General features: G+C 42.2%; 2 protein-coding genes and 1 pseudogene across 2 annotated transcripts; all 3 read left to right on the top strand.

The window, feature by feature from the left end:
- Positions 1–371: 371 nt before the first annotated feature.
- On the top strand, positions 372–960 carry LOC132979932 (trace amine-associated receptor 1-like; annotated as a pseudogene).
- An 11,937-nt stretch (positions 961–12,897) lies between these two features.
- Positions 12,898–13,906, top strand: LOC132979931 (trace amine-associated receptor 1-like). Its single transcript, XM_061045754.1, has 2 exons — positions 12,898–13,450; positions 13,512–13,906. The coding sequence occupies exons 1-2, from the start codon at positions 12,898–12,900 to the stop codon at positions 13,904–13,906; spliced, it is 948 nt and encodes a 315-aa protein (XP_060901737.1).
- Positions 13,907–19,437: 5,531 nt separating this feature from the next.
- Positions 19,438–20,477, top strand: LOC132979866 (trace amine-associated receptor 13c-like). Its single transcript, XM_061045701.1, has one exon. It carries the CDS (start codon positions 19,438–19,440, stop codon positions 20,455–20,457), a length of 1,020 nt encoding a protein of 339 aa, XP_060901684.1. The 3' UTR covers positions 20,458–20,477.
- Positions 20,478–22,438: the final 1,961 nt, after the last annotated feature.

Raw genomic sequence — 22,438 nt, 5'->3', positions numbered from 1 at the left:
AAACTCTGACTTTACTGGCCACAGAGGCAGAGCTCATTTGGTACAAAAAAAGCTGACCTCATATGTGGCAGATTGTGCTCTGCTGGCCACTGTCCTACTAACTGTGGAAGGTAAGTGTAGGATTTGTATGTATGTATTTGTACAGTATGTAAACTTGCCAATGCTCATCTTTCTTATTTCTTTAAGAATAAATTAATGTCTAGAAATGTTTGATTTTGTAATTGAGCAGACTGTCTATTAGCAATGGGGTAGGCCTAATTAAACCTTATGTTTTACAGTAGTTCTAAGCTGTGTGCAGAATCATGAACCAAAAGAAATAGATGGTTGAGACCTGATTTTGATTCACTGATTTTAAGCGAAACTGTATTCCTATGACTCTTTTTCTCAACAAAATCCATTCCTATTTTGTTCAATTCTCGTCTCGTATTTTAGGCTTTGGAATGATTTTTCCGAAGTTAAATATTTTGGGTGTTGAAGAGTTTTACTATAACCATGTTGCATGTGAAGGAGGATGTGTTTTTTTTATGAGTGGAGTGTCTAGTACTGTCTCCTCAGTGATTTCTTTTTACTTGCCCGGAATAATAATGCTCTGTGTTTACTTTAAGATTTTCCTTGTGGCACAGACACAGTTTCGCAGCATACAAATTGCAGGATGTGTGATCTCAGTAAAAAAGTCAAACACAAGCCAGACAAAGGCCACTAAAACCCTGGCTATTGTAATGGGGGTCTTTCTGTGCTTTGACTCCATTTTTTGTTTGTAACATCATCAATCCTTTTATTAGTTACTCAATACCGCCAACATTTATTGTAACACTTGGATGGTTGGGAAATTCCAATTCTGCTGTGAACCCTATAATATATGCATTCTTTTATAGTTGGTTCAGAAAGGCTTTTAAATTATTGACCTCAGGTAACATCTTTAAATCTGACATTTCAGAGACAACACTTTTCACTGAATAAACTGATGAAAATTTAACAATTTGGGAAGTCAGTTTTTATTTTTACAAGCAAAATGTTTATGAAATTGATGATGTAATTGTGCCATTTGGATAAAATAGATCTGCTAATGGATAATTAGGAAACAACTTGGACCACCACTGATTTAGTTGGTTGACCAGAATGCAGTGGATCTTTCTGCTGGGATTCCTCCAAGAATACTATCACAAGCTATGTCATTTTAGCTACTGTCATGTTAGGTGAAACATTTTTGTTTTAAACTTTCAAGTTTCGCTTAATATGTAAATTAGCATCCTTTAGAATTTCACCCCATTGGAGAGCATTCAAGTCAACTTGATAAAAAAGGGTGCTTTGATCATTCAATAGGAGAGCTACACAGAATTATACCTTGAATATTTTCTCCAACTGAGAATTCTGAAATAAGTCAGTTATCCAAAGTCCTTTTCTCAGTAATTAACAGGGTAAGTTCATAAGTCATTTTGATGACCTGTAATTAAACTTCATTCAAGATTTCTCTCTTCATTCAGACAATTCAGAAAACTCTAGCCATATATATAAACCCCTTTCTCTCAAAGCCTGAAAAAGTACATGTAGTTGCCAATCAATTGATCAATCACTGAAGCTTCAGTGTCCCTAACATGGCAACCTGCATAAGGATTGATAATAGGGAGTATAAATGACCATAAATGACTTGAGGGCACCCTCCACAAGGGCACTTTATGCCAACAGGTGGAAGCTTTTTTCAGAATGGTGTAGAGCCCACAAAGAGACTCCTGAGAGTACCTCTGTGCCAGTAGTGCTGCGGTTTCTGCAGTCTTTGCTAGAGAAGGAGCTCTCTGTTTCCACCTTAAAGGTATATGTGGCTGCAATTTCAGCCAGTCACAAGCAGCTAGGAGTGGTTTAGGCCCCTCAAGGGCCATACCCACAATTGCAGGCACTCCGGAATCGGATGCCAGATGCTGCCCTCCCCCGTTCATAAGACTGTACATGCGTGGAAACCAGGGCCTCCCTGGCCAGTTCGGGGCAACCACCAAAAGTCTGTGATTGACTTGCTGTAGTCTGTGTAGCGTTGCTGCTATGAGAGGAAACGGTGGGAAGGCATAAAGAAAACGATCTGGCCATGGGTGTGCCAGAGCATCCTGTCCTAGAGGACTCGTCATTTCCATCAAGGAGAACCAAAGAGGGCAGTGGGTCGAGGACCTCGAAGAAAACTGGTCCACCTTTGCCTTGCCATATATTTGCCATATCTCCTCTATCACCTCTGGGTGGAGCCTTCACTCCCCCGAGGGAGGTTTCTGGCGAGATAGAAAGTCTGCCACCATATTCTGTGGCCCCAGCAGGTACATGGCCCTGAGGCTGGCAAGGCGAACGAAAGCCCATACCAGGAGACGGTGCGCCACCTGCAGCAGCCGGGTTGACCTCGTGCCCCCTTGATGATTGATATGGTAGACTGCAGACATGTGGTCGGAATGCACAAGACCATGTCTGCCCTTTAAATACGGCAGGTAGCCTCCTGCGCTGTCCAAAGCCCTCTCACCGCTCTGCAATTCCACACTGCCCCCCAACCTGAAGTTGAGGCATCGGTCATTACAACTTTGCGACGTGAGGGTGCTATACCCAACAAGACGACTCTGGACAGAAACTCCCTGTTTCTCCATGGCCGCAGAGCAAGAAGACATTGGCTGGACACCATGACTCTCTTGGATCTGTGCGCCCTTGGATCTAAATGGAGGCCATTTGTCCAAACCTGGAGGGGCCGTAGGTACAAAAGGCCCAGTGGCACCACTGATGTTACCGACTTCAGCATACCCAACAGCCTGAGGAAAAGGCTGTACTGTAACCTCCTGCTCCTCCGGAAACGGAGGAGAAGCTGGAGTATAGCCTCCACTCTGCGTTGTGTCGGGGAGGCCAGCATACGACCTGAATCCAGGGTCAATCCAATAAACACCGCCCTTTGGCTGGGTATGAGACAGCTCATGTCATAATTGACTGTGAGGCCCAACTGTGACACATGGTGAAGAAGGGTTGAAGTGTCCTGATCTGACTGCCTCCGGGTCGAGGCACAGATCAGCCAGTCGTCCAGGTATGGGTGGACATGCATACCCCTGGCCTGCAATGGGGCCAATGCTGCCCGCATGCACCGTGTAAAGACCCGCGGGGCCAGGGACAGCCCGAAGGGGAGCACTTTGAACTGATAAACCCTGCCTTCGAACGCAAAGCGCAGGAATTTTCTGTGATGGAGTGCGATTGGCACATGAAAGTATGTGTCCTTTAAATCGATGGATGTGAACCAACTCTGCCGTGTCACGGCCTGTAGCACATCTGCTATTCTCAGCATGTGGAAGGGCAACACCTTCAGAAATGTGTTCAGCCCTCTTAGATCTAGGATAGGGCGAAACCCACCTTCTTTTTTGGGGATCAGAAAATACACTGAGTAAAACCCACCTTGCTGTGTCTGATGATTTACGCCTTCTATGGCGTCCTTCTCCAGGAGGTTGGCTATCTCCTGGCTGAGTGCCTGACGTCTTGTGGGATTGCTGACTGTGGTATGTCGGACCCCACTGAAAACTGGGGGCCGGCGTCGGAACTGAAGATCAAGACCACATCAGGTTACACAATGAGGGAGGCTATAGCTGGTTCTACCGCTGGCATCTGGGCCAGCCCATAACTGCCAGCATTCTGCATGGAAGCCAGGGTCCTGCTGTCAGAAGTGTGGTGAGACAGAGACTTGGGATCTGGCCAGCACTTGTGGAGCTCCTCAATGTATGGCTGGGATGGTGGTACAAAGAAGCTTGCCTGCGGAGGGACCCGCCTAAAGAAGCCATACGCACCACTGGTTTAACAGAGGCTGGGGCAGCCTCTGAACCAACCCCGGATCCGCTTACCGTTCGCTGAGAACCAGTTTCGGAAGCATGAACGGAAGCGTCCACTGCTCCTTGAATTGAACTGGCCCCACAAAACTGGCTACAGGAAGCCCTTGTAGACAAGGCATCCCCATCCCAATCAGGTGGGCCCTCTCCCGGACTTGCCGCTCCTCTGCTCGGCTGAAGGTTAAGAAGCAGAGACTTAATCTCTGCAAACTCTGAGGCTAATTTATCAACCTTAATGGCTAAACCATCCACCTTCTTAGGTCTCTTCCTAGGTGGAGCACATTCCGGCGGTGCGCCACTCGCCCCACCGCGCCTCCTTGAAGCCGAACCAGATGGAGGCAGCTGGTCTCCAAGCTGCTGTCCTTCCACCTCAGCCAGCCAGGCCAGCTTCAGATCCCGTGGCATGAAACTGCAATTCATGCACGGACTATCTGACAGCCCCTCCCTCAGGTGCGCCACACCGAGGCATGTAGGGCACTCATCACGGCCATCGGATGTATGCAGTGGTGCCATGCATGAACGACAAACATGGGACCCGAACATGTCGGACATGGTTACCTATCTGGGTAGTGTTACTCAGTGGCAACTAACACCCACAAATCAAATCAACTCCCTATCCGTCTACCAATGGGGAGAGTTTACAGATGCACTGCTTAACAAACAATTAAGCTGTTCTGTCTTTTCTTTAGTAATATTTCCATTTTTTATTTTTTTTTTTTCTAAATTGTTTACCATTAACCCACAAGCGAAAACCATTTGCTGGGGAGCCCTTGCTCTTTTACACAAAAAATGTCACGCCTCGACGAGCAAACCCACTTGCATAGCAGTCAGTTACAATCAGCTGTCACACACCGTGATACCATCAGCCTCGCGGTGAAAGCGCAGACACTTCTCACCGCGGAAAAAACAACCAAAGAAACCCGAAGCCAGGCTCTTCTCCAAATTAAATCACTGTACAGCTAAGGAAGGGATAATACTTACCTCAGCGGTCCAACTTCAAGCTATCATTAGCCAGTCCATAATGCGCTGAGAGCCCCAGCGAAAACACAGGTCAGACAGCTCGGTACGGTGAAACAATGTAGCCGTGGTAACTAATCGCAGCCCTTGGAGGACGAAATTCTGTATCTCCAACCGTGGTTACAGGGCTCCAAGCAAAAAGTTTTTCTGCTTCCTTATGTAAACAACCTGCATCGCGCATACCTGCGAGAAGATAGAAGGGGTGTCTCACGTGAAGACGCAGGCTATTTAAGCTACGTCAGGCGTCATCCCAGATCACATGTGACTTTGTTGATATTAAATACTCGACCTGCGCGTACACGAGACAGCTATAATCCAGTGTTAAGAACTGCCTCTGGCGGTCAGGAAGAATGAAATAGAATAGATGTGTCAGCGTGACAGCGTTAAATATTTCTGCTTTAAATGACAATCTGGACTATCTCTATAAGACTACGCTCAAGCCATAATTCTCTTCTCTGTCGTAACTTTCTGATCCTAGCTGTCTCCCTTACTCTCTCCTATAAATAAACAGTTCCACAGCGCCCCTACAGGCCTGGAGCACTTTCGTTGAAGGCTGAACTTGCAGCGTTTCTGTGTTTGCTGTTGTTTTCTAGTTGTGTGTGTTTTTCACTTAAGTTTCTTTTCTGTACTTTCAGCGCGTTTTATGCTTATGAAGTTGTTTTGCCTATTTTCAGCGCGTTTGTGTCTTTGCAGCGCATTTCAGCCTTTGCATTTGTTGTGGTAGTTTGCATTTGCTTTTTAATGTGCAGCGTTTCTATATATGCTGCTTGTTTTTCTAAATGTATGTCGTTTCATCAGTTGCTGAGCGTGTGACCCCTACTGGCCACCGTACTACTTGGGCATGCACATTACACACTACCACATTGAATACAGTAAGGTGCAGAGCAATAACAATAGAGAGAATCCTGTTGTAGTAGCAGTAATAGCTGATGTAGTACAATAGCCCTTCCTTACCATCCCCCCACCCATCATCCCACGGACGTTACTGGTTAATTACTAAGGCACAAAGACTAGGATTTAACTTGCAGCGCAACAACCTCCATGGAGTCAGGTTTGTGTAAAGGGCCGAGTCACTTCGAGCTACTGAGGTTTGGATGTCATGAAAGTAGGATAAAAAAGGTCCCAGGTCTTAAAAAAAACGTTTTCTCAGAGCCACTGACAGAAAAACGTAGCATCTCCAGTTGTAGACAGGACATTACATCTCATTGCCCCCTCTGGTTCTCCCGCACAAAGGTGAACTGCCCTCTGGGTCAGGGCGCCCTGGCTAACGACTGGCCAGGGGGTCCCTTCTACACTTTCCCCCTGCTTCTGTTGATTCAGGCGGTGCTTCAGAGGGTTCAGACCTCCTGTCCCACATTGGGAGGCAGATCTGGCACCCCGACCCCTGTTGCCTTCAGTTGTGGGTTTGACCACTGCAGGGCCAGCTCCAATGCTGAGAGATTGCTTGATCTCTGTTCGCAGGACTGTTAAACACCAGGGCGCCATCCACTCAAATTCAATATGAGAACATGTGGCAGCTGTTCTTGGCCTGTTGTTCAGGCAGGAATTTGGACTCTAACCACTGCTCTGTGCCATCCATCCTGGAGTTCTTGCAATACCTCTTGGAGTCTGACTGTTCCCTCTCTACCCTGAGGGTTTATGTAGCTTCCATTTCCTCTCGACATGTTTGGGTAGACAACAGCACTGTTGGGTACCAAAGGTTGGTTTCATTCTTTTTGAGGGGGGCTATGAGGCTTCATCCACCACGAGCCCAGAGAGCACCGGCTTGGGTTTTTTTTAATTTAACCTTTATTTATCCAGGAAAGTCCCATTGAGATTAAAAACCTCTTTTTCAAGGGAGTCCTGGCCAGGAGGCAGCTAAAGTTACACAGTCACACTCACAACATACAGACAGCAATTAAAATTACAAAAAAACAATTAGCAATTAAAATTATAAAAAACAGTTAAGTAAAGGAGGTCGTCTCAAGTGCTCAAGATATCAGTTCAGTTATTTTCCAGTCTTTTTGCAGCATGTTCCATGTAGAAGGAGCAGAGTAGACGAAAGCCCTTTTTCCCAGCTCTGTGCGGGCAAATGGAACACACAGCAACAACTGATCATTTGAACGCAAACCGTAAGAATCAACAGTTCTCCGTGTGATTAGGTTACAGATGTAGGAGGGCAGTAGCCCAAGCATGGCCTTGTAAATGAAAGTGCACCAGTGTCCCAGCCTCCTGGTGGACAAAGAAGGCCATCGCACTCGAGAATACAGTTCACAATGATGGGTCAGGGCTCCACAGTTAGCAATAAACCTCAGAGAAGCATGATAAACAGCATCAATCTTACTTAGACATTTAGCTGAGGCATTCATATACATCAGGTCTCGATAATCTAAAATGGATAAAAAAGTTGCAGTGACAAGCCGCTTTTTCACCTCAAAAGAGAAACAAACATTTTTTCGGAAGAAGAAACCCAATTTACCACCTCTATGACATTTCCCTCAAGAGTGGACACTGTGGGGACAGTTTGAGGTACTTTCTTAGTGTTAGTCCTGTTTGAGAACAACATTAGTTTAGTCTTGTCAGTGGACTAGTTTTAGCTCCAGGAGTGTGTGCTGGACCACATCAAAAGCTTTCTGCAGAGATTCAAGAGCTTTAGCAGGAGTTGATCCAAAACAGTAAATAATTGTGTCATCGGCATAAAAATGTATGTTAGCATCTAACACATTTTTTCCCAAATCATTAATGTACAGGTCCTAATATTGAACCCTGTGGCACCCCCTTGTGGACACTCACAAATTCAGAACACAGACCATCATATTTAATACACTGAGTCCTGTCACTCAAATAATTTGTGAACCAGGAAACTACATGGTCTGACAAACCCAAACAAAGAAGCCTATGCTTTAGAACAGCATGGTCCACAGTGTCAAAAGCTTTTGACAGATCAATAAAAAGTGAAGCACAGTACTGCTTTTTATCAAGAGCAACAAGTATATCATTGATCACTTTTGGATGGTACTGTGCTTTTTCCTGAAGCCTGGTTGCAGTTTTGAGAGAAGATAATTTGAGGTTAGAAACTCTTTTAGTTGATCACACACGAGATTCAAGAATTTTTGACAAGACACACAAATTTGATATTGGCCTGTAGTTAGTTAAAGCTGCTCGATCACCTCCTTTTAATAAGGGGGTAACAAAAGCTGACTTCCAGACGGATGGAATTTCTTTGTTTTCGAGAGATTAAAAAGGACTGTTAGAGGCTGTGTTACAAAATCAGCTGCTATTTTCAAAAAGTAGGGCTCTATCAAGTCAGGTCCAGGGGGTTTTCTGTGATCTAACATTTTGAGGGCTTTATGCACTTGCTGCACAGTAAAAGGTACAAAATTAAAGGATTCTCCTGAAAACCTTGGGGGGTCTGTGCAGGGAGTCACAGGGGCAGCTCCTGTAGAGTCAAACAAAGAATCAGATGATACAAAATGCTTGTTAAAGCAATTTAGGACCTCAGTTCTATCATAGACTGGGACCGAGTCTTTTAGAACAAATGTCGGAAGAGCCTGAGGACTTTTAATTACAGATAAAGACTTAATCACTTTCCAAAATTTCTGTGGATTATTGAGGTTCTCAGTTGTGACAGATAAGTAATATTCTGATTTAGCCTTTTTGATAAGAGAAGTGCATTTGTTCCTTAGTTGCCTGAAAATAGACCAGTCAGAGGCAAAATCACTTTTTCTGGCTTTGGTCAATGCCACATTACATTGATGGATGGTATCTGACAACTCTGGGGAAAACCAGGGGTTTTCCTTAAAGAATGTCCAAGTTAGCTCAACATCCGGCAACAGACCTATATGCCCCCAACTAACCAAAGACAAATCATGATGATAAGCTTGTTCATTGATTTTTTTTAAATTCCTCTTGAAAATAATGCGTGGTTTACATTTGGGGATTTTAGTGTCCCTGCAAGTAGCAACAACACAATGATCACTCAAATCATTGCAGAAGACTCCCAAGGATGAGAATTTATGAGGAACATTTGTTAGAATTAGATCAATCAAAGTGGACTTATCAGAACTTTTAAGATTTGGCCTTGTAGGTAGGTTGACCAGCTGGCTAAGATTAATAGAGTCACAGAAAGATTTAAATTCATCAGAAACTGCATTTAGCCATTCCCAATTCAGATCTCCAGCCATTAAAACTTCATTATAATTTAATTTGGACAAAAGATGCTTCAAGGACGATAATGCCTCCTTTGTGGCAGATGGAGGCCTATAGCACCCGACAACAGTCATAGAGAGGGACTTGGCTATTTCCACCTTCAATGCCAAAAATTCCATTTGCTTACAGATAGACTCAGAAAGAACAATTGAAGCATCAAATCTTGATTTAACATAAATGGCTATACCACCACCTTTCTTGGGCCTGTCGGTACAATAAACATTGTATCCGAGTATGCTAATGTCTTCATTTGTAATAGATTTCGTCAGCCAAGTTTCTGAAATTATCACAATATTTGCATCTGTTGATCTAACCCAAATTCTGACCATGTCCATCTTTGGTAATAAGCTGCGCACGTTAAGATGAACAAATTTGAGACCAAACATTAATTTGAAATCAGCGGGGGTCTGGATACATTGCAGCTCAGGACCAGGATTTGATTGCACATCTCCAGACAGAAGTAAAAGTAGGACAATCATCAGTCCTCGTTTCACATTACATTTTGAAGCAGTCTTTTCATATGTTGAAGCCAGGCAATGCCTTTCCTTAAGCGAAAGAGTAAGATTATATAGAGCAAAAAAACGTTGAAATTTAGGTAAGTCCCTAGGCGGGTCCAACCATAAGTTTAAGGCCAAAACCAAATGAGACTGTGGTTGCTGAAGATGCACAGCAACATTAGCATTAGTGCCACTATAGTAAGTGTCTTGCATGCTCGACACATAGCTAGAGGTACTCACCAAGGGGCAATTGCTTGGACTCAGGTCCCAAACAGCCAACAAACATACTAAAGTTAAGAAAAATGCCATCGTCTTTAACTTATAGCGCATCCGTAGAGATAGTTTGTAGTTTGAGAGCTGCACAGGTTAGCTAAGAAGGCCCCAGCAGGTTAGCCCAGGCTCCAGGAGGATGTAGCAGGCTCAGGCTAGTTGGCCCAAGTAGCTACTGCTGCTGGAGACAGCTGCTGCTGGTGGTTGAGGTAGCTGCTGCTGGAGGTAGCTGCTGCTGGTGGTAGCTGCTGATGATGGTGGTAGCTGCTGCTGGTGGAGGTAGCTGCTGATGGTGGAGGTAGCTGCTGCTGGTGGTTGAGGTAGCTGCTGATGGTGGAGGTAGCTGCTGCTGGTGGTGGAGGTAGCTGCTGCTGGAGGTAGCTGCTGCTGGTGGTAGCTGCTGATGATGGTGGTAGCTGCTGCTGGTGGAGGTAGCTGCTGCTGGAGGTAGCTGCTACTGGTGGTAGCTGCTGATGATGGTGGTAGCTGCCGATGGTGGAGGTAGTTGCTGCTGGTGGTTGAGGTAGCTGCTACTGGGGGTAGCTGCTGCTGGTGGTAGCTGCTGATGATGGTGGTAGCTGCTGCTGGTGGAGGTAGCTGCTGCTGATGGTGGTAGCTGCTGATGGTGGCTGGATGCTAGCAGGCCAGGCAGGTGGCTGGAGGCTGGATGCTAGCAGACCAGGCAGGTGGCTAGAGGCTGGATGCTAGCAGACCAGGCAGGTGGATAGAGGCTGGATGCTAGTAGACCAGGCAGGTGGCTAGAGGCTGGATGCTAGCAGACCAGGCAGGTGGATAGAGGCTGGATGCTAGCAGACCAGGCAGGTGGCTGGATGCTAGCAGACCAGGCAGGTGGCTGGAGGTTGGATGCTAGTTGCTTGGTGGAAGCTGGCTGCTGCAGGGCTAGTGGGAGCTGGCTGCTGCAGGACTAGTGGAAGCTAGCTGCTGCTAGCATACATCACCAGGTAAGATTCCAGAATGGCTCAAGGCTTCAAACAGTCCAGACAGTTCAAACAGTCCAGTGCTAGGCCATGCACTACCAGGCTGATTCCAGAAAAACTCCAGGCTTCAGCAAACCCAGAGCAAATTAATATTAAAGTGTCCAAAAATAAGCTCCAGAGATCTCAGAGTCGAAAAATAACGAAGCACTTGCAAAACATCCCAGACTCAAACCCAATTTTCATAAAATAGAAGACATATAACAACTTAAAATTCAGACCTCACATTCAGACCTCACAAACAATGCGGGTTATGCTCCTTGAGCTGGAAAATCTGTGTTTGCCTCCGTTTGAGCCCCTGGCAGAGGCAGATCTGAGATGGTTATCAGCAAAGGCTGATTTCCTCCTCGCCATTACTACAGAAAAGCAAGTGGGGGAGCTCTCTAGATCCTACATGTCTGAGGAGGAGCCCAGATGACTCAGGGGTCACCTTACGGCCAAAGGCCACATTTCTGCCTGAGGTTCTTTCAAGGTCCAACCTTGATCAGCCGATACTGCTGGCACGGTTGAACTGTCCACCAGGTAAAGACAACAGCAGGTCAGTATTGCTCTTCCCAGTGCGGGCCTTACGAGCTTATGTAAACGGTACTTTGAGTAAGCGTGGATGAGACCAATTATTTGTGTGTCACGGTGGTCCTAAGTGAGGTCATGCTTTCTCGAAGCAGCGGTCTTCTTCTGCCCTCTGGAATGTGGTGCCATTTCACGAGGGGTGTCTAGACATCGTGGGCAGCCCTGAGAGAGGTGCCCCTGGAGGACAATTGTGCTGCAGCCTCTTGGGCATCACCTAGCACCTTCATGAGGTTCTACAGAGTGAACATCCTCAACCCCCATCCACTGTGTCTGGTCCTGTTACCAGATTCATCAGATTCAATGCAATGAGGTTGGTATGTGGGGATTCCTCGTGACTATGTTGGTATGAGTCATCCAGTGCTTAAAGCACCGCCTCTGGTGGTCGGGAAGGATGCCATAGAACGAAGGTTTGGTGTGTATGCATCTATGAAACATGGATGACCACCAGAGCTTCTGGTCACTTGGAATCATCGTGTCTTGCGAGAAGATTCTGAAGGAACAGATCCTCCTATGACACCTGAAGATATAGACCAGTCGGGGATATCAGGGGTCACACGTGACTTTGTTGTTATAGCTACTCGACCTGCGCATGCGCGATATGGTACATTTCAGTGTTTAAAGTCATCCTGGATTCATAGAAACATAGTTTCATATGTAACTGTTGTTGTCAGAGTTATATATTACTCCTTTAAATAACAATCTGGATTATCTCTTTAAGACTACGAGCCATAATTCTCCTCTGTCACAGGTTGCATATGCAGACTGACTGGGCAGGTTGGACAGGTCAGGGAGCAACTTGTTGTGGCATGTAATAGTAAAAAAAATAAAAAAATAAAACAAACAATTTAATATTGTTAAACACATACACAGGTGCTGACATCAAGTCCAATTTGTCATTGGCCGTCAGGGCCATTAGTCCAAGAAAAGTGACTCCTGTCGGCCATTTGTAAAACTCCCACCAAATCATTGAAAAAGTTAAGTTTAAAACTTTCAGCTAAGAATCCATTGTTGAATTGTGAAGGGACATTCACTACCTGCTGTACCTTTTTTTCTGTCTGCTGGGACAGATTGTCCAACCTCCATTTCTGAAGGTCTTTTATTTAACCTCTGACTTTACTGGCTACAGAGGCAGAGCTCATTTGGTAGAAGAAAAGCCGACCTCATGTGGCAGATTATGCTCTGCTGGCCACACTGTCCTGCTAACTGTGGAAGGTATGTTTAGTTTTTGTATGTATGTATTTGTACAGTATGTAAACTTGCCCTCATATCTTTTATTTCTAAGAAGATGAAATTATTGTCTGGAAATGTTTGTTTTTGTAATTGAGCAGACTGTCTATTAGCAATGGGGTAGGCCTAATTAAACCTTATGTTTTACAGTAGTTCTAAGCTGTGTGCAGAATCATGAACCAAAAGAAATAGACAGTTGAGACCTGATTTTGATTCCCTGATTTTAAGCCAAACTGTATTCCTATGACTCTTTTTCTAAACAAAGCCCATTCCTATTTCTTTCAGTTCTCGTTTCCTTTCAAACAGATGGAGCCAGAACGCTGCTTTGACTCCAGAAACACTTCATGTTTGAAGTCAAGTTATCCCATGCCCCTACATGTCACCCTCTACATCATTTTCGGGGTCATAATCATCCTAACAGTGTGTGGAAACCTTTTGGTCACTTTCTCAGTGGCTTATTTTAAGCAGCTCCATACGCTAACAAATTACCTGATTTTCTCTCTGGTTATGTCTGACGTGCTTTTAGGGATAATAGTCATGTTTCCTGGAATGATTCGATTTATAGAGACTTGTTGGTATTTTGGGGACTTCTTCTGTAAAGTCTCAATAAGTTCAGATATCACGTTGAGTACAGCATCAATTCTGAATCTGTTATTCATTTCAGTCGACCGATACTACGCTGTTTGCCAACCTCTGCTTTACAGAAGTAAAATATCAGTGAATGTTGTGTTGATCCTGTTCCTGATCTGTTGGAAGTTAAATATTTTGGGTGTTGAAGAGTTTTATTATAAACATGTTGCATGTGAAGGAGGATGTGTTGTGTTTCTGAGTGGAGTGTCAAGTACTGTCTCCTCAGTGATTAACTGAGCCCGAATTTCCCCTCTGGGGATCAATAAAGTATTATCCTATCCTATCCTATCCTAACTTTTACTTGCCCGGAATAATAATGCTTTGTGTTTACCTTAAGATTTACCTTGTAGCATGTAGACAATTTTGCAGCATTCAGAATGCAGGATGTGTGAACTCAGTAAAAACATCAAACACAAGCCAGACAAAGGCCACTAAAACCCTAGCTATTGTAATGGGGGGTTTTCTGTGCTTTTGGACTCCATTTTTTGTTTGTAACATCCTCAGTCCTTTTGTTAGTTACTCAACACCCCCAAAATTGTACGAAACCCTTGGATTCTTGAATTCTGCTGTGAACCCAATGATATATGCATTCTTTTATAGTTGGTTCAGAAAGGCTTTTAAATTATTAACCTCAGGTAACATCTTTAAATCTGACATTTCAGAGACAACACTTTTCAATGAGTGAACTGATGATGTTTTTGGGTAGTTAGTATTTATTTTACAAGCAAAATGATTCTGAATTGATGTTGTAAATGTGCCATTTGGCTCAAATAGATCTGTTACATCCCCAATCTGCTCTGAGATCAATTCATTTTAAAAAATGTTTGATATTTAGAATTTAACATCTTGACAATTACGTCATGAAGGGGGTCTGGCGGAAGTTGTGTGTGAATACAATTGTAGCGTAATTAAATTATTAAGATGTTATATCTTTATTTAACCTCGGATTTAAGAAGGGGTACCACTTCCTGTTAAAGGAAGAAAATAACTTTAATGGTATAAGTTAATTAATTAATCAGTCAGTTTCATATCTTGAAAGAAGTAAGTTCTGGAAATGTTAAACAAGAAAACACACAGACAAAGTCCTGAATTTTATGTGTAAAATTTAATATAAAAGGGGTAAACAATAATGTATAGATGAAACAGATAAAGAATAGGATTATTATGATCAGGATAATGCAATTATAATGTATGGTGACATTATATATTTAGTAACGAGATAAGACGCGGTATTGTTTGAATGACTTAATCAGAAAATGGTCAAAAAGAAAAAGTTGATAAAGGAATTTTGGGATTCTATTTGGATTTAAAGGAGGGCTCTGAATAGACATGACTCATGACTTAATCTTCCAATGCCCCTTGCCACCAGCAGTCTTACTGTGAGATGTGTTCAATTGAACTCCGCCGGCTGGTCCCGCGTTTCAGTCTCTGGCAAGCGATTCTTTTCAGGCCCAGAGAGGTCCACGGGCCAGATTAGATGCCTTGACACCTTGGTCGGAGTGTGCAGCTGGGATGGAGATTGTACGTCAGTTCAGCCTTCGTCTCAGAAGCTCCAAGAGGATCCAACAGGAAAAGTATTAAAGAGTCTTTTGATACGTCGATTTCCAATTCAGATTAACCGGATGGCCATCTTGATGAATCCAAATTAAGGAATTGGCGTTCAAAATTGAAGAGCAAAGACTTTGGAGAAGAAAGTTCAAAAACCTTGCTTGAGCCAGAAAGAATTGATGTTCCAAAAATTGTGCGTGAAAAAGAAAGTTCGGCAGAGACTCGTCTCTACGGCACAAACTTAAAAGAAGTGATTCAGACCGAAGTCCGAAGAGAAGAGAGCAAGAGCTGAAGCTCTAAACTTCAAGAAACCAAAACTAAGAAGAACCCAAGATCTGAGCTCAGTGTGAACTCTTATCTGCTGGCTGAGAGGAGGGGGGTCTGCAGGCAAAGAGGGGTGCCGCCCACGGGTGACTCCCATTCTGACCGGAGGACAATTGTTTAAACTAAACTGAGTTTACTCAATAAGATTAAGACTAAGAATCTAAACATATATACGTCACCATACATTCATTTCGATATTATTTCTATCAGATCCACGTTGATGTAGGTTCACGTCATCAGATTCATGTTGAGATGAAAATCACACCATCTGGGAACATCCTCAGTCAATCCCATCCTGTAGGTGAACAAAAACATGTTATACAGTCAGCATTCTTAATAAGACATATTAATAAAGTAGAAAAAGAAGTTGGTGTCTTTAAATAACACCTTCTATAGCTAATATCAAAGAGTATGCTTTATAACACGTCTAAATGTATAATTATGAAGGTTACGTATTCATGGATATTCTAACACCAGATGGCTATAGCGCTCCACATCAAATTCCTATTAAACATAATATAACTCTTATTCCTGTTCTGAAGATCAGATTTTGAGTTTAAAAAAGATGATTATAATACATTCAATGTGACAATTACAAATATCTAGATGAAGAAAGACATAAATGTTCATTTGATGCAGAATTGAAAGCTGTGGTTTAATTCAGCTCTTCAGCAGTCCTTCAACAGATGGTCAATTTTACGACTTTGCAGAGACTGGTTTCTTTCACAGTTCATGTCTTTGGGGTCAATTTGTAGATAGCAGAGTGTTCTGTTTCCGCTCGATTGTTTATTCCAGGTGTTGTAAAAGTTCATAACATCCTGTCTGAGAGGGAGACTTAAATCATTGATCAGTTCCTTTGTTCCTTGGTGAAAGTAATGTTAATCCACAGTCCTGAGTCCTGCAGGAAGAGAGTTGTAAACGTGGCTGCTGATAACGGCTACACAATAACCATGAGAGACGAGGGACAGTAATAAGCAGTAATTTTTCTTTCCCTCAGCACAAATCATTATAATCCTGATTTAACCACAGGCTCCATTGTTTACGTGAGGTCACATGAGGTGGTAATGAGGTGATAATCTTTGTAAAGTCCTGTTAGTGTGTGATGTGCCAAGATTTTCACATGTGTTTAGATTCTCCTTATGTGTGTGATGCTACCAGAATTCAAAATTGGGAAGGATTTTAAAACTCCTGCAGCCAGGCTTAAAATTAAATAATCTGGAAACAGCTCACTTTTATATTGTTATGCATGTCACAGGTGTGGGAAAACAAGGAGGTGGATCCAAATGCAGAATAAACTAACAAAAACGATTTATTTTAACAAAAAGGCTAGAGGAAAAATGCAAAACAAAAACTTACAAGAATAAAATCCAAAAAAGGTAAAACAAGGAAACACTGGAAACACTTGAAACTCTGACATTGACGGACAACTACTCAGAACTTACAACAATGATATGACAACACGAGGGAAGGAACACAGAGGCAGGAATACAATACATGAAACACTGAGGACAACTACAAACTGAATCATGAAACACTAAAGACACACAGAACTCAAGAATGTAACTAAACACATTACAACACAGAGATACACGAGGATAAGAAATGACAAAATAAAACAGGAAACACTGAATCCAAAACTAGGAAACCATCAACACTAGAAAACATTAACACAAGGGAAACAAGCAACACTGGGATTTTATTATCCCTTTTAAAGAAATCACATCAAATTATTTAGTTTCCAAAACTAAATGCATGTTTTAAATATGTTAATGTGTTGTGGCCTAAACAGCTGAGAGACTTTTTGAATTATCTCTAAATGGCATCAACCTGCCTCTACCACCATTGTATAGACAAGGCTATGATCCTCCCAGAAAAATACATTATAGTAATTGTTTTTTGACTTGCATAACTGCTAAAATCAGGCACATCCTGTCTGAAAAAGCAAAAGCATTTTTGATTTCTAAGCAGGGTTTTTGACTTTAAAATCTTTAACTCACTTCCAAAGCGATTGATGGGCAGGCGCCATCATATCTTACAGATCTACGGCGCTCATAGTGCAGTCTTAGGGCACACTCATGCTAGGCAATCTGTACCGTGCCCAAGCATGCTTCAACCCTAAAGTCCAGTTTGTTTGACTAGTGTGAGTGTTCTGATCTGTGCTTATAGTGTGTACAAGAGGTAAACGTGCTCAGGCCCGGTTAGCCCTGGCATTCATTGAGCATTCAATTAAAAGCCTACTTTCTGATGAACCATCTTCCAGTTTGGTCCTGGGAGGAAGACATCCTCTACATTAAGAGTAGGCTGAAAACATTCCCTTTCAGTAATGTTTATAGATAGGGCTGACACAGGCCTGACATGGACCTGCACTTAGCTTTGTTGCTATAAGTTAAGACCACCAGTGGGACATTTTTTCTAGGAAGATGATATGGTTGGATCTTAACATTAAATTATAACTGGGGAATATATTCTATCAAATTGGACAACGTTTGAGTGCCAGATTTCATTAATGTCAGTCATGGTCTAACTGCCCTTTTCTCACCAAGGTCTGATTTTCCAAGAACGTAGTTTGAAAACACTTGTCAAATGTGCATTTATTGGGGCGCTGGTGGCGCAGTGGTTAGTGTGGCCCAGGTTCAAATCCAGCCTGTGGCTCATTTCCCGCATGTCATTACCCATTCTCTATAGCCACTGTCCTATCTATCCATTAAAGGCACAAAGAGCCCAAAAATAAATATATATATATTTTTTTTTAAAGTGCATTTATTCATTCATCCATATCCCATAAAAGCAGGTCAGGGCAGTTAGACAATTGTATATCTTTCCAGCAATGTTTTCAAGCTACTACTGGAGTATTCCAAGATGTTCCCTCGCCAGATGGGATAACTTCATCCTAGCTTGTTCTAGGACCAACCAGGGTTGTCCTATTGGTTCAATGTTCCTGGAAAACTTCCAAAGGAGGGCACTTGGGATAAATCAGATCATAACACCCTCTGCAGGCTCATTTTAATATAAAGGAAACAAAGCTTTACTCTGAGTTGGGGTCGAATAGTAAACCCATGTCAATACTGTCACTTGTATAACGTTCTGCCATGAAATAGATTTTTGCAACACCGTCATCATGTTTTAATTACACACATTTGGTTGTTGTGCACACATGGGGCAACATTGATGCCACCGATAGCTCAACCTGCCAACCACGGTGGTAGGTAGATAAAAGTAACGTAAAAGAGATTTGTGATATACAACAGCTCAGATTGAATCCCGGAATTCTACATGTTTCCCTTTGACACTTGAATAGCAGAGCGAGGCAGATCTACACGCTCACTGACCAAGTGACACTGCCTCCTCCACATGACAGAGCGGGTGTCAATATTCCCAATAAAAGTTAATTGCTGTACAGCAATAACGAGTTCTATCCACGAGATCCCTGTTCCATTTCCTCCAGGGTTTTGCTCAATCTGACGGCACTGCCTGACCTACTGGGTCTGTATCTGAAAGGTAACCACAATCATGAGCACTCGCAGGCTCAGAAGATCACAGGACAACTACAAGGTTGCACGGTAATAAAGAAAACAACGAAAAACAGGTTACTTTGTCTTTCCATGATCGATTTGCTGTGAATTTGGTGCCTGTTTTGGCGTTATGTTGATAACGTGATAGGATAATGAACAGAAGTCTCTTGATTGTGTTTCATTTTGAAATTGACTGGATGCTCTATGCATCCAGTCAGTTTCGATGTTGATGTTCTCTGTTCAGCCAGTAATATAACCTCCAGTAATCTTCCAATATGGTGGGAGCAATTGTAAATAGTCTGAAAGCGAACCAAATGGATTTTATGTTTCAACCAGTCTGAACATTTTGATTTAACACATACAAGGCCACACATGATTTGCATGTGCTCAGCGGATATATACAACTTATAGCAGTGTTTACCCACCCACCAATCATGCCTTGAATATATATACAGTATATTTTCTATTTTTCAAGATGTATGGCATATTTTTTTAATGTAATACTTTATATAACAATAAATGAATCAGAATAAGAATCAGCTTTATTTGCCAGTTATGCTTAAACACACAAAGAATTTTACTTTGGTAAACTGTAAAATTCCTGACTACTTTTTAACTAATTTTCCCAAATTGAATAGTGTGTGCAGACTGTTTATTCATGATTTTCATTGTCCAAAGAACTTTCGATTGGATGGCCAAATATGTGACACAGGGTAGGCGGTGCTAAGACACTGTATTTTTTATTACAAGACCGAGATAGCCTCTCTACATACTTCCCCAGCGCATGCCTCTTTATCTCAGTTAATGTATTGGTATATGTTTTTAGTTCATGATGGTAGTTGGACTTTCTCAGGAGCAATTCTGTTTTCCTGAGTCTAATGCCTCTTGTGTCCTGACACAGTTCAGTGTGGGGACCAAATTCATCCTCTATTTGTTGTTTTCTTTAGGCATGCTGATTACAATTTTAGGAAACACTGTTGTCATTGTGTCAATTGGCCATTTCAAGCAGTTGCATAATCCTACCAATGTGCTTATTTTATCTCTTGCTCTGGTTGATCTACTAGTTGGTGTTATTGTGATGCCTTTCAGTGCCATCAGAACTGTTCGTGGCTGCTGGTTTTATGGGGAAGTCTTCTGTCAGTTGCACTCCAGTTTTGATATGTTTCTTACCACTCTTTCTATCTTCCATCTCATTTGCATCGCTGTAGACAGACAGCAAGCAATATGCGATCCTCTGCATTATTCGATGAAGATCACAATGCCAGTGGCCTGGATTATGGTATGTTGCAGCTGGGCACTGGCTGCTGTCTACTGTTTTGGATTGCTTTACTCAAAAGCAAATGTTGCTGGGTTGGAGGATTACATAGAATCAATTTACTGCCTTGGTAGTTGTAACCTTCTCTTTAACCCCCTTTGGGGAATCCTGGACAGTATACTTTCCTTTTTCTTTTCGTGCACTGTAATGATTTGCCTGTACACTAAAATTTTTATTGTTGCTAAAGCGCATGCACAAAAGATTGGGGATGTGAAAAAAGGTTCCAATGAAAAAGGAAGAGCTGGATTGCTTAAACAATCTGAGCACAAGGCTGCAAAGACTTTGGGAATTGTGCTCGGTGCATTCATCTTCTGTTGGATGCCATTTTTTTTAAATTCAGTAGGTGATGCATACAATGGCTTTAGCACACCAGTTGCTGTCTTTGAAACATTTGTTTGGTTGGGCTACTTTAATTCAACCTTGAACCCAATTATTTATGCCTTGTTTTATCCCAGCTTCAAAAAGTGTTTCTATTGTATCATCACACTGGAAATATTTAGCCCAAATTCTTCAACCATGAATGTATCTCTTAAATGACACAGCTTTAAGAAGTTTAAGAAATGCTTTTACCTCATTGTAAACCTGAAAACATTCCTCAACCATAAATGTGTATACTATTACATAGTTATGTCCTCGTGTATTATTTTTGCATAAAAAGCAGGTTCAGATGATACTATTTGCCTTTTTTCAATGAAACTCGGATGATGGATTTTCAAAATCTCCCCTTCATTTTCCTTTCTGCATCTTCTGTGGATTATGCAGAGCCAGTTATTGCTGCATTTCCCGGGGCACCTATACTTTTTTAATATGACAGTTTTCCCATTTTCAAACGCTATGAAGACTGAATAATTAAATTAAATTTTAACATTGAATTCTATATTATAATCAACATCATTATTTTTCTGTCCAGTTATTTGTTAATCAAAAGGCCTGTGTACATCCAGTTAATTAAATTGTTATAACATCTTTGACCAAATGTTAATGGTGTCTTAAATAGGCACATTAATTTATGCAGAATTTCAATGTATGCTGATTTTTGCACTATTCTGGAGATGGTATCAGTCATAATAACTTTAAATGTTTTAATGAGTTGTTTTTAGCAATGATCTCAGTAACGAACTGGGTCATAAAAAAAAGATAACTCAGAATGGTTTCTTTAATTTTCAAAAACGTATCACATGCTATCCTACACTGAAGTGTGCAATCATTCTCCACACTAAACATTAGTTTGAAAACAGTTAATACCATGAACATGAATAATAAAGGGTTGGGAAGGGGTCATGAAGTGGTCCAAAAAACTAAATTGAAAGAAGAAAGGGTTGAAAACTGATCCACATCTTGTTCTAGTGTGTCCCCCATATGTGCCGAATGTTCTGCAGCTTGCCTCCATGTGTACATTTAATGCATGAACAAAAGAGCATGGATCACCAATCCCTGACATTTGTAGACCTGATTTTTAAGCCAAAGATCAGATAGACATTTAACCCTCCTTCATAATCAGGACTTTATCTGCAGCATTAAAATAAGCTGCATCCATACAGCTAGAAAAAAAGAAAAAAAAGAAGAAGCTGTTCAAAGGTAAAATAAAAGTATTTTGTTTAAATCAGAGACGGGTATGTATTCATAAAGCTTGAGTCTAACCCTAACCCTGGACGAGGTGGTGGTAATGGGAGGACACAGTCCGATGGTGGTAGCTGGGAATCAGGGACGTTGTGTGGTTGTACTGCCAGATCACCTTGCTGAACATTTGGGGAGCTCCGTCTACTTGACAGCCTTGCTTCTGCTGCTAAGACAAGGCCTCCTGGGCTGCTGGCAAGGAAGGGGGAGGGGTCTATAGCAGCAGGCCGTGCTCACCAACAATTCAGAGGTACCTAAAGGACCTGAGAGCTCAGAAGCTCACAGGAAAATATGTGCTTATTAAATATGATTTATAGATAGCAACCTCCAGTAATATGATGTGAATGCACAGAGAGAGAGAGGGAGACAGTTCCCTCGGTAGTCTAAGCCTATAGCAGCATAACTAGGAGCTGGTCTATACCTGCACCAGCCCTAACTATAAGCTTTATCAAAAAGGAATGTTTTAAGTCTATTTTTTAAAATACAGAGTGTGTCTGCCGCCAAGACCCTGACTGGTAGAAGATTCCAAAGGAGAGGGTCTTGATAAATTAAGACTCTACCTCCCATAGTACATTTAGAGACTGTAAGTACCACGAGCTGGACTGCATTCTGGGAGCGTAATATTCTCGAAGGGTAATACAGCACTATTAGCTCTTTAAGATAAGATGGCGCCTGACCATTAAAAGCTTTGTAACTGAGAATATTGATATTCAAGATTTTATAGGGAGCCAGTGCAGATAAGCCAATATGTCCCTATTCCTAGTTCAAGTCAGTACACGAGCTGCAGCATTTTGGAATAGTTGAAGAGTCTTCAGGTAAGGTGGGACCCTGTTTAACAATAACAATGAAAGCTTTAAATTAATTTAATTCAATTCAGATGTAAACAGAACTGCTCAGAAAA

The sequence above is a fragment of the Labrus mixtus genome, chromosome 9 (genome assembly GCF_963584025.1).
Source record: "Labrus mixtus chromosome 9, fLabMix1.1, whole genome shotgun sequence".
In the NCBI taxonomy this organism is placed as follows: domain Eukaryota; kingdom Metazoa; phylum Chordata; class Actinopteri; order Labriformes; family Labridae; genus Labrus; species Labrus mixtus.
Note: the sequence above shows the minus strand (reverse complement) of the source record. Positions and strands in the feature narration are given on the sequence as shown.

Excerpts from the sequence above, each read along its gene's own strand:
- LOC132979931 (XM_061045754.1), top strand. The coding sequence starts at position 12,898 with ATGGAGCCAGAACGCTGCTTTGACTCCAGAAACACTTCATGTTTGAAG. Across the intron at positions 13,451-13,511 it reads AAGTACTGTCTCCTCAGTGA|CTAACTTTTACTTGCCCGGA; the intron begins TTAACTGAGCCC and ends TCCTATCCTATC.
- LOC132979866 (XM_061045701.1), top strand. The coding sequence starts at position 19,438 with ATGGTAGTTGGACTTTCTCAGGAGCAATTCTGTTTTCCTGAGTCTAAT.